At 37.2% G+C, this 17,380-nt stretch overlaps 1 protein-coding gene across 4 annotated transcripts in view; it reads right to left on the bottom strand.

Annotated features, from left to right (window-relative positions):
* Positions 1-17,380, bottom strand: part of C4BPA (complement component 4 binding protein alpha) — a 41,523-nt gene that overhangs the window by 21,049 nt on the left and 3,094 nt on the right. For 2 of the 4 annotated variants that reach the window (XM_070046303.1, XM_070046306.1), the window contains exons 2-4: positions 12,000-12,163; positions 10,835-11,020; positions 10,039-10,138 (exon numbers count right to left, since the gene is read on the bottom strand). In XM_070046303.1, the coding sequence (XP_069902404.1) occupies positions 10,039-10,138; positions 10,835-11,020; positions 12,000-12,163 (450 nt within the window). The remainder of the gene's footprint in view (positions 1-10,038; positions 10,139-10,834; positions 11,021-11,999; positions 12,164-17,380) is intronic. The other 2 variants (XM_070046304.1, XM_030872892.3) reach the window with 2 other exon arrangements.

The raw sequence follows: 17,380 nt of genomic DNA, 5'->3' as shown, positions 1-17,380 counted from the left end.
ATGTCAATATAGCTTATCTTTACTCATTTAAAAACCAGCACATATATCTATATGAGATATAGATATATAGATACATGGATATAGATATCATTCCTTGTCCAAATATATATTAAAAACCTTTTCATCTTAAAAGAATGAAACACCTACAAAATTGTGGTTTCATTACAGATGCATGAAATGCAGGATATTAAAATTCTTTTAATGTAGGATAACTTTTAACCACACTCATTTTTTCTCTTCTTTCTCTATAATTGTTTATTTCCCTTACTATGTATACTTAAGCATTGCTTTTGAATAATCCTAAGAGATTATGGGACACTAAGATAGGCTGTAACTTTCAATTTTGTCAGTTTGAGCCCTTCCAATCCCAAAGGTCATTTTAAGCCTATTTACTATTTAATATAAAATTACTTGGCTTTCTCAATGCAAAGTGATTGTTGGGTTTAATTGTAATATATAAACAATTTAGGCCATTTCATCTTGGTAATATATCTTGAGAACAAAAAGCCATGATGTATTCATGGAGTAAGAGTCTAGAGTTACAGCCTTGTTGTTGCAGTCTGCAATCACTATGTTTAGAATAACCTCTGTATGCAAAAAAAAAATCTTTAAGCCACAGGTCCTGAGTTGGGGGGCATATAGTGGTGGTAGGATGAAATGGAAATAGTCCATATGGTTTCTGCTCTCATAGAACTTTCTAAGTGATTTCACAGTTGGTCTAGTGCTCTTTAGTATCTTTCCTTAATAAGTAAATGCCTATAAATAAAATGGATAATTGTAAAAAAAAAAAAAAGAAAAGGAGATGAGGGACAGAGTGGAAAAAAACCAAACTCATTGATTGCCTCATCTGTAAGAGCTGGAAGTAAAATCAAGCTATAGACATATATAAGTACTTAACATTAATGTTGAATACAAAGCAAACACTAAGATAATACAAATGACATAAATTTACTGGTAGAAAAGACAGAGGGGTGGGGAGGGAAGGAGAGAGTACAAGATAAGTTTACTGTAACTTATAACAAGGAACAAGTTTAAAAATAAAGACAGAAATAAAGAAGGTATTTAAAGGTATATATAATTATATAAAGGTATATAATAATTATATACAGGTAACCACTAGAATCAAAATTTGAACTCTCCTAAATATATATATAACTGCACATATATACATATAGTACAAAATATGAAATAATATGAGAAAATTAAACCTATAAGTATCACTAATATCAATAAATGTAATTGAACTTGTCTCCTTTTGAAAGAAAAAGACCTTTTAGTTGCAACAAAATTCGACTCTATGTTGTATACCGGAGACAAATCTAAAAGTACCTCAGATAGGTTAAAAACAAAAGGAGGGGCAAAGTTATATAAAGCAAATACAAACAAAAAGAAAATAAGGGATACTGGTTTTAATATCCTATGAACTGGACATCAGAATCAAGATCCTTAAATTACACAAAACGGGCATATTATGGTGTTAAAGATTTTGATTTGCAGTGAAGAGCTATAAATATTTATGTACCAAAAAATGTAGTAGCAATTTTAACAAAAAAAATACATGGGTCGGGGCTTCCCTGGTGGCGCAGTGGTTGAGAGTCCGCCTGTCGATGCAGGGGACACAGGTTCGTGCCCCGGTCCAGGAAGATCCCACGTGCCACGGAGCGGCTGGGCCTGTGGGCCATGGCCGCTGAGCCTGCGCGTCCGGAGCCTGTGCTCCGCAACGGGAAAATACATGGGACATAAGAAAAGTATGCTATTATTTATCAAGACTTTTTGTGATATTAAATAATTATGAAATTAATTTACTTTAATTCTTATCTTTAAGCTTGAGATACATAAAGGAAAGCATAATTAAAGATTCAAAAGAGCTAATAAATAAATTATACCTGTTATGTATATATCAAAGTCTGTATACTAAGAGTAAACAATGTAACTTCATTTCAAGTGCCTATGGAATATCAATTAAAATTGATTATATATTATGAAGTACATAATATTCTAAAATGTAGAAACCTTAACAAATTCTAAAAAGTAGAAATAATACAAGTAATATTCTCTGTTAGTCCAGAAGTCTTAGTAACCAATGGAGGAATGCTTCTACCATTTAACACAGCAAAAGTTCCATTAAACTAAGGTTGCTCAATTTAGCAAATAAATAACCAGGATGCCTAGTTAAACATGAATTTCAGGTAAACAATAAACATTTTTTAATATAAGCATGCCCCAAGTATTGCATGGGACATACTTGCACTAGGATTAAACCAGGAATCCTGTATTTTATCTGGCAAATTAAACTTGAATTTGGGTCTCAAGTCTGGTTCCTCAAGCAAATGAATAAACAGACAAAGAAGGGTGTTACTTTCCTGACTGAGGTGATTAATCCTGATTAGCCATGGGAAATTGGGTTGCTTAAAAGCAACAATGGTGATGATGTATACGTCTGGAATGCAGGGAGATTTCCTGGGCACCTTTTTGTACTATTTTCATGCCCTCTAATTAAAGTCAATGAAAACTATAACAACCCAATACAGGCAGGACTGCTAATGGCCCAGACCCTTCAAGAATAAAAGTTCAGGGCTTCCCTGGTGGCGCAGTGGTTGAGGGTCCGCCTGCCGATGCAGGGGACACGGGTTCGTGCCCCGGTCCGGGAAGATCCCACATGCCGCGGAGCGGCTGGGCCCGTGAGCCATGGCCGCTGAGCCTGCGCGTCCGGAGCCTGTGCTCCGCAACGGGAGAGGCCACAGCAGTGAGAGGCCCGCGTACCGAAAAAAAAAAAAGTTCAGGTGATCCCATTACGCAAGGAACCACGATCAGATGAAGTGGTTACTGAGGGTAAAGTGGATATGGAATGAGTAATAGAAGCAGGTAGTTATAAATACTAACTACAACCACATGACCAGTTGCAGAAATAAGAACCATAATAGTTATAAACATTTCTTTCTTATTTTCATATGAATAGATTTGGTCTAAATTAAATTTTTTCTCTTTATTTTTTCATTCCTCTAACATCTAAACAAGATGCGTTAATAGTAGTTTAGCTTATATCTCAGTATTTAAATTACAGGATATCAAAGGGGAGGTATGACTTTGCTTAAAGAGGATCGTCTTTGGGGGAGAGAGTTAGCATGTTTTCAGTTTTATGAGGTATAGTTGCATTATGTAAGTTGGAAGCATAATTTTGCCATTGCTTTTATCTGGAAGTTAAGCTAAGTATGGTTAAAACAAGTGTGTATAAATACCAAATTTGACAAGGGATGGACCCTGGTAGATTCAAATTATGTCAACTTAACTAAGCAGAAATTACTTTTTCCAGAATTTTCTTCCATGCATAGCGCCAAGTTAGTGTTGTCCATAAGAGACGATGGAAGTGAATTAATACCCAAGTTCTGTATATGCTTGAAAGATCAGAGCAGAGCACAAGATGTGACTGCAGTTCACACATATTGTTGCTTCTCTGTGCTATCACCTTGTTGGCATTGGGCACAGCCAGGACTACAGCAAACCCAGCTCCTGGAGGATGTCCTCCTTCATGTACTACAACTCCTGATCCAAGTACATTAGCACTGTGGGGAAGGGCAACAGCTTCTACAAGACATACCCATCTTTGAAGCTGAAGGCTAAGAGGCAGTGAAAGAACAACGTGAACCCCAGTCAATACTCATGGGTGTACTCTAATCCATACTGTGACTTCCAGTCTATACTCCACTCAACCATGTGGGTCCCATTTTGGTTTTGCATCTCCCACTTCACATTCACCTTCCCTTTTTGACTGCCTGCCCTGCAGACCTCAGGCCACGTTAGCAAACATAGAAGAAACAGCCTCCTCTACACTGTTTCACCAGCTGCCAGTACTGTATCAAGTCAGATTCCTGTAGTAAATCCCTTATTTTATATTTATGTATATATAACCCTAACCCTAACCCTCACTGGTTGGTTTTTTTATATACATTTATATATGAAACAGATATAATATTATTTATATTTCTCTGAATGAGTCCTGACTAATATAACTAACTGATATAAATAGACAAGAAAAATAAATTAAAATAAAAGAACCATAAAAAATGGAAAGTAAGAGGTAAAATAATCACTATTTGCAGAGGATATGATTGCAAACTGGGTAATCCCAAGAGAATTCAACTGTAAGACTATTATAAATAATAAAAGAATTCAGAAAGTTAACATGCAGAAATCAATAGTATATATATATATATATATATATATATATATATATATATATATATATATATATGTTAGAATATTTAATGGACGAAAAGACCCAATTTAAAATAGCAAAAATAAAATGCCTAGGTTTAAACACTTCAAGAAATGCAAAATCTATGTTAAGATAATGTTGAAACATTCCTGAAGAAACAAGAGAAAAACACGAAAATGAATGGGGCAGAACATGCCACCCCAAAATAGGCCACTTTGGCATCAGGATTATTTTCAGCTAAAGACACCTGAAAATCGGCAGATGCAAGAAGAGGTTCCTGACCTCCCCTTTTCTTCCTGAAAGCAGATCAAACTCCCAAGTGAAAGATGCCTTTTCTATACCAGGAGGAAAGAACATTTTTGTCACCAGAGATGGAGTATTGATTTCACAGAGAAATCTGTACTGAAGGCCTTGTTAAAAATAATGCTTATCTCCCTTTAGCCTCCCTATATATTTTGACACTTTTCCACAACTACTATTCTTTCACCAATTTAATATAGAAGCACTTAGGCCTAACCACTTTGAGGTTCTTCATTTTCCTGTGAAGGCTCCCATGTACGTAAAAGTAAGATTGATATACTTTTCTCCTATTAATCTATGTTAATTTAATTCTCAAGCCTAGCCAGAGACCCTAAGAGGGCAAAGGGAAAGTTTTCCCTTCCCTACAGTAACATATTCTTGTCTAGGGAGACTCAACATTAAAAAAAAAAAAAAAAATCGGGCTTCCCTGGTGGCGCAGTGGCTGAGAGTCCGCCTGCCGATGCAGCGGACACGAGTTCGTGCCCCGGTCTGGGAAGATCCCACATGCCGCGGAGCGGCTGGGCGTGTGAGCCATGGCTGCTGAGCCTGCGCGTCCGGAGCCTGTGCTCCGCAATGGGAGAGGCCACAAGAGTGAGAGGCCCGTGTACTGCAAAAAAAAAAAAAAATCTATTCTCCTAAAATTAAGTTAAAAGCTAATCCAACACTGATTTTTTTTCTTTTATTCTAATTTAATTTAATCTATTTTTTATACAGCAGGTTCTTATTAGTTATCCATTTTATACATATTAGTGTATATATGTCAATCCTAATCTCCCAATTCATCACACTACCACCACCCCCGACCAGTTTCCCCCCTTGGTATCCATACGTTTGTTCTCTACATCTGTGTCTCTATTTCTGCCCTGCAAACCAGTTCATCTATACCATTTTTCTAGGTTCCACATATATGCATTAATAAGTGATATTAGTTTTTCTCTTTCTGACTTATTTCACTCTGTATGACAGTCTCTAGGTCCATCCATGCCTCTACAAATGGCCCACTTTTGTTCCTTTTTATGGCTGAGTAATATTCCATTGTATATATGTACCACATCTTCTTTATCCATTCATCTGTTGATGGGCATTTAGGTTGCTTCCATGACCTGGCTATTGTAAATAGTGCTGCAATGAACACTGGGGTGCATATGTCTTTATGAATTATGGTATTCTCTGGGTATATGCCCAGTAGTGGGATTGCTGGGTCATATGGTAATTCTATTTTTAGCTTTTTATGGAAGCTCCATAATGTTCTCCATAGTGGCTGTATCAATTTACATTCCCACAAACAGTGCAAGAGGGTTCCCTTTTCTCCACACCATCTCCAGCATTTCTTGTTGGCAGATTTTCTGATGATGCCCATTCTAACTGGTGTGAGGTGATACTTCATTGTAGTTTTGATTTGGATTTCTCTAATAATTAGTGATGCTGAGCAGCTTTTCATGTGCTTCTCGGCCATCTGTATGTCCTCTTTGGAGAAGTGTCTATTTATGTCTTCTGCCACTTTTTTTATTGGGTTGTTTGTTTTTTTAATATTGAACTGCATGAGCTGTTTACATATTTTGGAGATTAATCCTTTGTCTGTTGATTCGTTTGTAAATATTTTCTCCCATTCTGAGGGTTGTCTTTTTGTCTTGATTATGGTTTCCTTTGCTGTGCAAAAGCTTTGAAGTTTCATAGGTCCCATTTGTTTATTTTTGTTTTTATTTCCATTTCTCTAGGAGGTGGATCAAAAAAGATCTTGCTGTGATTTATGTCAAAGAGTGTTCTTCCTATGTTTTCCTATAAGAGTTTTATAGTGTCTGGTCCCACATTTAGGTCTTAAATCCATTTTGAGTTTATTTTTGTGTATGGTGTTAGGGAGTGTTCTAATTTCATTCTTTTACATGTAGCTGTCCAGTTTTCTCAGCACCACTTATTGAAGAGGCTGTCCTTTCTCCACTGTACATTACTGCCTCCTTTGTCATAGATTAGTTGACCATGGGTGCGTGGGTTTATCTCTGGGCTTTCTATCCTCTTCCATTGATCAATATTTCGGTTTTTGTGCCAGTACCATATTGTCTTGATCACTGCAGCTTTGTAATATAGTCTAAAGTCAGGGAGTCTGATTCCTCCAGCTCCATTTTTTTCCCTCAAGATTGCTTTGACTGTTCGGGGTCTTTTGTGTCTCCATACAAATTTTAAGACTTTTTGTTCTAGTTCTGTAAAAAATGCCGTTGGTAATTTGATAGGAATTGCACTAAATCTGTAGATTGCTTTGGGTAGTACAGTCATCTTCACAATATTGATTCTTCCAATCCAAGAACATGGTATATCTCTCCATCTGTTGGTATCATCTTTAATTTCTTTCATCAGTGTCTTATAGATTTCTGCATACAGATCTTTTGTCTCCCGAGGTAGGTTTATTCCTAGGTATTTTATTCTTTTTGTTGTAATGGTAAATGGGATTTTTTCCTTAATTTCTCTTTCTGATTTTTCATCATAAGTGTATAGGAATGCAAGGGATTACTGTGCATTAATTTTGTATCTTGCAAACTTACCAAATTCATTGATTAGCTCTAGAAGTTTTCTGGTGGCATCTTTAGGGTTCTCTATGTAGAGTATCATGTCATCTGCAAACAGTGGCAGTTTTACTTCTTCTTTTCCAATTTGTATTCCTTTTATTTCTTTTCCTTCTCTGATTGCCGTGGCTAGGACTTCCAAAACTATGTTGAATAATAGTGGCGAGAGTGGACATCCTTGTCTATTTCTGACCTTCTAGGAAATGCTTTCAGTTTTTCACCATTGAGAATGATGTTTGCTGTGAGTTTGTCATATATGGCCTTTATTATGTTGAGGTAGGGTCCCTCTATGCCCACTTTCTGGAGAGTTTTTATCATAAATGGGTGTTAAATTTTGTCAAAAGCTTTTTCTGCATCTATTGAGATGATCATATGGTTTTTCTTCTTCAGTTTGTTAATATGGTGTATCACATTGATTGATTTTCATATATTGAAGAATCCTTGTATCCCTGAGATAAATCCCACTTGGTCATGGTGTATGATCCTTTTAATGTGTTGTTGGATTCTGTTTGCTAGTATCTGGTTGAGAATTTTTGCATCTATATTCATCAGTGACATTAGTTTGTAATTTTCTTTTTTTGTAGTATTTTTGTCTGGTTTGGTTATCAGGGTGATGGTGGCCTCATAGAATGAGTTTGGGAGTGTTCCTTCCTCTGCAGGTTTTTGGAAGAGTTTGAGAAGGATGGGTGTTAGCTCTTCTCTAAATGTTTGATAGAATTCATCTGTGAAACCATCTGGTCCTGGACTTTTGTTTGTTGGAAGATTTTTAATCATAGTTTCAATTTCAGTGCTTGTGATTGGTCTGTTCATATTTTCTATTTCTTCCTGGTTCAGTCTTGGAAGGTTATACCTTTCTAAGAATTTGTCCATTTCTTCCAGGTTGTCCATTTTATTGGCATAGAGTTGCTTGTAGTAGTCTCTTAGGATGCTTTGTATTTCTGCGGTGTCTGTTGTAACTTCTCCTTTTTCATTTCTAATTTTATTGATTTGAGTCCTCTCCCTCTTTTTCTTGATGAGCCTGGCTAATGGTTTATCAATTTAGTTTATCTTCTCAAAGAACCAGCTTTTAGTTTTATTGATCCTTGCTATTGTTTTCTTTGTTCTATATCATTTTTTCTGCTCTGATCTTTATTTCTTTTCTTCTGCTAACTTTGGGTTTTGTTTGTTCTTCTTTCTCTAGCTCCTTTAGGTGTAATGTTAGACTGTTTATTTGAAATTTTTCTTGTTTCTTGATGTAGGCTTGTATTGCTATAAGCTTCCCTCTTAGAACTGCTTTTGCTGCATACCACAGGTTTTGGATAATTGTTTTTTCATTGTAATTTGTCTCTAAGTATTTTTTGATTTCTTCAGTGATCTCTTGTTTATTTAGCAATGTATTGTTTAGCCTCCATGTCCAACACTGATTTTTAAATATGCCTAACTTTAAAGTTCACATAGAAAAATATACAAATACATATTGTCAGGAAAATCCTAGAAAAGAAAGGTAATAAGATAGGACTACCCATATTATTATTAAACTATATTATAAAACATCAGTAAGTAGATGACTGTGAAATGTATATATTAATGTATAGGCAAAAAACAGCATTGAATAGAAAGTCCAGAAATAAACCCAGATATATATAAGAATTTCATATAGTATCAAAAAACACTCTCCTATCAGTAAATTGAAGATAGACTTTTTAATAAATAATGTATGGATAATAGGAAAGCCATATGGAAAAATACAGACTGGGACATGTACCTCATACCGTATACTCTATAATGACTCCAAATGGATCAAAGCTTTAAATATTAATAAATATGAAAGCATAAAAAGTAGTAGAAGAAATCTAGGCAAATAGTTCAAAATCTTGTATTTGGGAAGACCTTTTAAATTAAGACCTGAAATTCAGAAGCCTTTTTAAAAGGAAGACTGATAAATTTGACAACATAAAGAAATTTCTCTTCAAGAAAAAACGTACCAAAGCCAAGTCAAAAGAAAAATAATATACTTGAGGGAAAAGTTGCAGCTCATATCAGAAACAAGGTCTAAACCCTAATACACATAGATTCATGTGAATATGTGTATGTATATAGCTTAGAAATTAAGAATAAAATGGTCAACAGGTTAATAGAAAAAAGAGGCAAAGTACATGCCAAGTAATTCACAAATATTTATTCACAATAAGTGTAAACATCTCTTGAACATATTAAAATATGCTCAATTTTACTCAGAATAAGTGAAGTATACATTTAAACTATAGTAAGATTTCATTGTTACCTCCAAAATAGGAAATTTTTCAAAATTTTTACAAGGTTTGAAAGTTTGACAGCACACTTAGTTGGAAAGTTTATGGAGAGACAGACATTTGTATACTCTGTAAAACCATGTTACTCCTACAGAGAGCAATTTGGAAATAACTTTCAAATTTTCAAATATATGTATTCTTTGACCCAGGAATCCCATCTTGGGAATTTACCCTACAGATATGACTTATATGTACAAGGTTATGTATTAGAGCATAGTTTAGAACAGCAAAAGATTGGAAATATTCATGGATCCATCAAAGAGATTATTAATCCATGATACATCACACAATAAAATTCTATGCAGTTGTAAAAGGGAATTAATGAGAGACCTCTCTATGCACAAACATAGAGATATCTCCTGTTTATATTGGTAAGTAAAAAATAAAGCAAGATTCAAAAACTACTTTTCTTATTGGAAAGGTGCAAAATAAAAATATATACTAATTTCTTAGCTTGTATATGTAAAAGTAAACACTGAAAAGGTACATAAGAAGCCAGTAAAGGTGGATCCCTGTTTAAGGATGGAAAGGAATGGTGCAATGGCAATGGACTGGAAGTGAGAATTCTCAATGTATTCCTTTTTACATCTTTTTTTAATATATGAATACATTAGCTATTTTTTAAAAATTAATTTAAAAGAAAAGTATCGTCTCTAGCTTGCCTCTCACTCACCCTTCTGAACAGCTGAATTCTATTTGTGATCCAAAAGAGTAATCTGTCTTAGCTGTCACTTGCCCGTTAAGTAATTCTCCTGGGTTTCCGCATCGTTTCTCTGAGAGAAAAATTAAAATGATGATTAGTGATTACATGTACTCATGGATATGGCATTAGAAAAGAGAGCTGATGGATCACTGTGGTAATAAAGTCTATGGCCCAGGATTTAACACACTGACCAGGGAGCTAAGCTCCATTCTACATCTCCAGTGTGTACTTTGAACTTAAGCCACTCAAAATGCATGTCCTTGGTCACAAAAGAAACAAAAAAAGTATAGATTGTGTGTGTATACCCCTACTACTGGAAAAACATCACAGAATTTATTCTCAACTAAGTGAATCACAGCATCTTCTTCCAAACACAGCATATATTTGGGGTGAGGTTTCTTTGAAAACTGCATTGCCATTTTCTAGCAACATAACTTTTTATAATTTTATAGAATGAATCTAGTTTTCAACGTACTAAAATTGAATTTGTAGTTCACTTCCAAAAAAAATTTCTTACTGAATATATTGTAAAGGATAGACATTTTCCAATGCAACTAGGTGGCTCCCAATTTTTTTGTTTTATTCATTTGTTTGTTTATGTTTTTCAAAAAGTGGCACACATGTGTACATTGAAATCAGTAACTGACAAACCGAATTGTTTCTTAGTGACCCAAGACACTCATTTGCATTCATAAAGCTTAGTTCCTGAGATAAATTTGCAAAGAAGTAAAAAGCACAAATAAGAAAAATAAATGTTCATACTTACTGACACAGAATTCCCTGTATTTCCAACTGCCTGTTGAGTCACAGGTAACACCATGACTTCTTGAACTTGTCCTACTATAGCCAGGGCGGCAGCTGTATTTCAGAGTAGTTCCAGTTTCGAACTCTGTCTCATTCAACTCATTTATTGGAGAAGCAAATTGTAAATAAGGTGGAGGACCACAATTGCCTGGACACCAAAATGACAAAACACCAAAAGTTATAGCTTGGGACACAGCATCTTAAAATTTCAGTAGCATTACTTTAGAGCAGGAACCATTCTTTTCTCCTCTAATCAAGAAAAATAGTAACTCCTATTATCCCCACTGTTCAGTGAATCCAGTGAATAATTAGTAATACATGTTTGTTGATTAATGACAATGATCCTGATAAAAGCCATAAATTTTTCACCCCTTCTCTCCTGTAAAGGAGATGATTTAACTTAAAAGGATGGCAGACATGATTTCATCAGCCTATCAGTTTCCCCATATCTGCTGACTCAGATATATCCATGCAAATCCAGAAGTCCTACAATTTCCTTCAACAGAAACATTATTTCATTAATAATAACATTATGTAACATAGGTTGACTCAGGGAACAGAAACTGGGTGGCTGGGAGAAGGATGAGAATAACATTTCTCATTTGTACTCTTTTGTACCCTTTGGATTTTGAGTGATCTGAAGGGAGACGTATAGAGCCCTTGAAGCATAAAAATCTTCATCCTGCTTTGCCTGCAAGAATGAAATATAGGGCTGATTTACCTTTCAGGAGCCACAGTAGAATAATATACTTCCCCTGTCCATTCTGGATAAACCCACAGACAGTGAAGATTGTTTAGTCAGGCTGACAGATAATACAGATTTGTTTCAAGTCTTGGTTGGGGACAAATAGTTTTGGAAATTCCTGGAGAAGAAATTCTAACGGAAAATGTCTATAAAATGGACTCTTTTATGGGTAAAGCAAATTCCCCTTATATTCTAAATAATTCCAAATCCCCTTAAGTTCAGAATTCCAAGTAAATTCCAAACTTCTGATCAAATAAACCCTTTGTTGCTGAAGCTGGATTTCTGCTAAAAGCTTAATTAGCTCTCCGCTAGTCTTGAAAGTGAATGAGTAGATGATCTTGAATGTTTGTTGACAATCTGAACTTGTCTCCCTATTACTCACCAAGAACAGTAGCCAACAGAGCAGCAACCAAGGTCACTTGGAACAGAATTGGATCAGAGACTCTCCAGGGCCCAGAGAAAGGCCAAGATGCCATTGTCCCCTTTCTATGAAGGATCATAACTGGAGCTCTCTGTTGCTTCGCTGACACTTTTCTGCTGAAAGAACTCAATTTAATAAACAATTATTGAATTCCTGTTTGTCATAAAGCACTAGGATCAATACTATGGGATCCATGTCTTGAAGAAATTACAGCCTAGAGTGAAAGAAAAGATAGGCGCATAAATGTTACAACACAAAACAGTGGGTGTTAACCTCTGCAGAAGCACTCTGCTCTTAAGAGAGATTAATTCCAAGTGGAGAGATGGTAGGTGGCTGAATCTGAGTCAGGTATGCTGTAAATGTTAGAAAATGGATGCAGGGCAAATTGGGGGAGCAGTAGATAACACTACAATTTGGCTGCAAAGTAAGGTGTTGGAGATGGTTGTTAAGTAGGAGGCAGCTCATAGGTGTGTCTGAATGGGTTGTAAGGGCCAAGGTTAGGAACTTATGGACACTATTCTTTCGGGAGTAAGAGCCATTGTTTGTTGTTTAGATTTTGGTTTTGCTTTATTTGTTTTTAATATGTCCTTAGAGTGACACATTATTGTGCTTTAAGATCACTAGAGTGGATGCATACATGATAGATTGAAGTGAACAGAGAGGAGAAATGGAGGGGTTGATTAAGAAGACAATTGTGATTGGCCAGGTGAGCCACAAAGATGATCTGACCAAGGAAACAGTAGAGGAGTTAGAGAAAAGGAAACAAATGTAAAACAAAACAAAACAGGACTTGCCTGGTGGCGCAGTGGTTAAGAATCCTCCTGCCAACACAGGGGACACGGACTAGATCCCTGGTCCAGGAAGATCCCACATGCCACAGAGCAACTAAGCCCGTGCATCACAACTACTGAGCCCATGCTCTAGAGCCTGCGAGCCATAACTACTGAGCCCGTGTGCCACAACTACGGAAGCCCGTGTGCCTAGAGCCCATGCTCCACAACAAGAGAAGCCACCACAATGAGAAGCCTGCACACCACAAAGAAGAGTAGCCCCCACTTGCCGCAACTAGAGAAAGCCCACACGCAGCAACAAAGACCAAATGCAGCCAAAAATATTTTTTTAATTAAAATAATAATAGTTCAAAAAATTTTTTTAAAGCAGAAAATGATAAGATAGAGAAAAAGAGTTGGATCAGTATGTATAACATTGGGAGTTCCTCATGACAACTGTCAACCAAGGCAATAAACCAAGCAATTTGCAGTTTTGGAAAAAAATCGTTTTATCTATAGATATAGATATATGTAGATATATATAGATATATAAACAAAAATAAAAATATATGGGACAAATGTACTTTCATTACTTAATCAGACTATTTAAAGACATATTTAAAGCAAAATCATGAAGGATGTTTTTCTCTTCACCACACTCCTGTTCCCGTTGGAAATAAACAGTATACCTTAAATTTACATTAGAAATAGTCTCTGTCCTCAAAGGAATATATGAAGTTAAGTCCCAATGAAATACTAAATTTCATCTTTTATTCTGATATTTCTGTTAGATCCACACGATTCTTACGCTCCACATGTGTCCATAATTCATACTAATTGCATATCCATTTAGATAAAGGGAGTCCCCTCAATATTTCCCTCAAAGATGTTTCTGTCCCAAACTGAGGGGAAAAAAGTTCATAGTGGCCCTTCACACTATGTGTAGGGCCCCAACTTCTTCATTGAGCAAGGACTCATCTAAACTTATCTTTCTAAAACTCAGTTCTCACATTCAGTCCTCCACCTGCTGTCAGTTGTGGGCAACTCCACCCCACGTACATCCTATCCCATGAGCTCTGGACACGGTCACTAGAACAATTCCACCAAAAAATAAGTTTAACCTGTTGAACAATTTATCAAATACGTTGGTTACTAAAAATATGTTTGCAGAATTTGTACTGAATGAATTGAGAAGAGCCAGGACCAGGGTTCTGAGCCCCTTTCTTGTTTCCCCCTCTCTCTTTTCCTAATACCTCCATCCTGATCTCTAGTCTCTACTCCTTCTATGCTAGCAGTCTCATGAGACTGGAGACAGTTGCAGGTAACAAAAATACTGAAAATGCTGCTTCAAAGAACATATTCATTCGCTATGTTCAAAAAGAATATTTATAATCATTGAATGTATTCAAAATGAATATATCTTAGAACAACATTAAGTAAATTGATAATGTGATAAATTCAACAGATCGATTTCAGTGAACTGATCCTTCAGGAATGGGCATTCACCAAACTGGTTTCCAATGATTAACTTTTTAGTTATAATCCAGCTGGTCTGGACACCCTGGATCCCTGACATTTCCAAACACTTCCTTACCTCCTACCCCTGCCCGTATCATCTTCCCTCTCACACTTTCCTCTTTAATTCCTACTTATTGTAGCCGTCCCTTCTCCAATGTCCCCTCCTATCCTCCAGACCAGACTCTAACTTCCAATTACAATTGAGTGTTTATAACTCTGATTCTGACTTGGCTTAACTGACATCTGAAGTCTGTCTTCCCCACTGGACCATAAGTTCCTTGAAGTCAGAAGGTGAGCTCTTAATCATGCCCTACATGGTATCCAGCGCCGTGCCTCATTCAAAGTGCTCAATGAATGTTTGTTGAATTTACACTCAAAAGCACCTAGTGCTAAAATATGTTTTAAAGAAAAATAACACCGTTCCATATCTATTCTTACAGTGTTTGCTGTGTCAAGGTCAGATTTTAGCTGATTTTTTAAAAAGGCACATCTTGGGCTTCCCTGGTGGCGCAGTGGTTGAGAGTCCGCCTGCCGATGCAGGGGACATGGGTTCGTGCCCTGGTCCAGGAAGATCCCACATGCCGCGGAGCGGCTGGGCCCGTGAGCCATGGCCGCTGAGCCTGCGCGTCCGGAGCCTGTGCTCCGCAACGGGAGAGGCCACAACAGTGAGAGGCCCGAGTGCCGCAAAAAAAAAAAAAAAAAAAAGGCACATCTTAATAAGAACAGACCCTAGCGATTTTACTCTCGGCTATTCCCCATCCTTAACCCGAAGTTATCATATCATCAACCATAAAACATAGGATAGTAAGGAGGGAAGGAATAAACAAACACCACAGGTTATGACAGGAGCGAAAAGGCAGCCACACGTACAGACCCTACCCTGCGGTGAGGGATTTACATCACGCAGTCTTGTAACAGGGCCACAGACACAGTGCTGGAGACACAGCAGGATAGTGTGTGGCCAGACCCTGGGCATGGAATCAGACCCAGGCCATGCAGGTTCAAAGCTGGTTCCACCACATGGGAACTGTGTACCCATGGGCAAGATACTCAGCCCTCTAAGCTCCTCTAAGCTTCAATTTCCTTTTTCATAAAATAAAAATAACTACACATGTCTCCCAGAATTGATGAGAGGGCTTGGTTTGGAGCATGGACAGCACATAGTAAATATTCATGAGAAACGTTAAGGAAAAGGGTGACAGAACTGGTGTCGGAAGGTGATTCTGACAGAATGAGAACTCCTAGAGTCAAAACATCATCATGATAATGATATAAAATTATAATGGCTGCAATTCCAGGGAACTTTAGCTAAGCCCTGGTGAAGAGGAAAACACGCTGGACTTGGGGCAGAAGTCTTGGTCAGGTCTTCACTGTGGCCCGTGATAACAGTGAAACCCAGTGCCGCACCCAGAGCAGCAAAGCTGGCACCCACGGCAGGGTCCGTCCTGGGCTTATTCTTCCCTCATCAGGATGTCTTCCTGTAAGGAACTCATCCACCCCATGACTTTGACCATCATCCATGAATCACTCACAGACCTCTGGGCCCCGTTGTCTCCTGTAAGTGCAGAAACATACATGTTCCATAAACTCTATTGTTAATAAAAAATCTTACTCTGGGGCTTCCCTGGTGGCGCAGTGGTTGAGAGTCCGCCTGCCGATGCAGGGGACGCGGGTTCGTGCCCCGGTCTGGGAAGATCCCACATGCCGCGGAGCAGCTGGGCCCGTGAGCCATGGCCGCTGAACCTGCGCGTCCGGAGCCTGTGCTCCACAACGGGAGAGGCCACAACAGTGAGAGGCCCGCGTACCGCAAAAAAAAAAAAAAAAAAAAAAAACCTTACTCTGCCCTATTACTTACCACATGTCAATTTTGAGCCATTCAGGCCTGCCTCCTTTACTTTTGTTAATCATTAGAAAATTCCTGTGCTGAGCCTCATGACTGTGGATCTTTCTAAAAGTCGGTGAAAGAAATTTCAGCAAAATAAGAAGGAATTTTTTTCTCTTCCCCTGAAGCTACAGAAAAGCAGATATCTACATCATAAAATTGACCTGCAAATGTTATATCTAACAAAGGAGATTGTTTCTCTACCACTTGAGCATAGTCTTCAACCCTGGAAAAGTCTATAATTCTGACTGGTTATCTTAGCAAATTATATTTTGTCTTGGATAATATTTAAATTAACTATTCTGTTTTTGAAAGTTATAAATACTTGTGAGTTTTCTTTGCAAATCCAAAAATAAATTGTTACACTTTCTTCTTCACTTAAAATCCTGAATGTAAATTAAAACTTTTGACTGTTGGATTTCTTTTTTTTTTTTTAATTTCAGCTTTATTGAGACATACTTAAATTGTAAGATACTTAAAGTGTACATCATGGTGATTTGACAAGCGTTTACATTATGAAAGGATTTCCCCCTGCTCCCCCATCTAATTAATTAACACATCCATCACATCACATATTTATCTTTTTCCCCCAGTTTCATTGAAAAATAATTGGCATACATCATTGCATAAGTTTAAGTTGTACAGCATGAAGATTTGATTTACACATATTGTGAAATGATTACCATAATAGGTCCAGCAAACCTCTATCTTCTCATATAGATACAATAAAAAGAAAACAAAGAGGACTTCCCTGGTGGTCCAGCATTTAAGACTTCTCCTTCCAATGCAGGGGATGTGGGTTCGCGCCCTGGTTGGGGAACTAAGATCCCACATGCCCTGGGGCAACCACCCGGAGCCTGAGCACCACAGCTAGAGAGCCCACGTGCTGCAACTACTGAGCCCACACTCCACAACAAAGATGCCCCATGCAGCAACTAAGACAAAGATCCCCCGTGCAGCAACTAAGACCCAATGCAGTCAAATAAATATATATATATATTTTTTATTTAAATGTAGTAACACTTAAAATTTAAAAAAAGAAAACAAAGAAAATAAAAAGGAGAAATTTTTCCTTGTGATGAGAACTCATGATTAATTCTCAACAACTTTCCTATATATCATGCAGCAGTGTTAGCTGTAGTCATCATGTTGTACATTGCATGCCTAGCACT

Source organism: Globicephala melas, chromosome 1 (genome assembly GCF_963455315.2).
Source record: "Globicephala melas chromosome 1, mGloMel1.2, whole genome shotgun sequence".
Lineage (NCBI taxonomy): Eukaryota > Metazoa > Chordata > Mammalia > Artiodactyla > Delphinidae > Globicephala > Globicephala melas.
The sequence above is the reverse complement of the archived record's forward strand: the minus strand, read 5'-3'. Positions and strand labels throughout refer to the sequence as shown.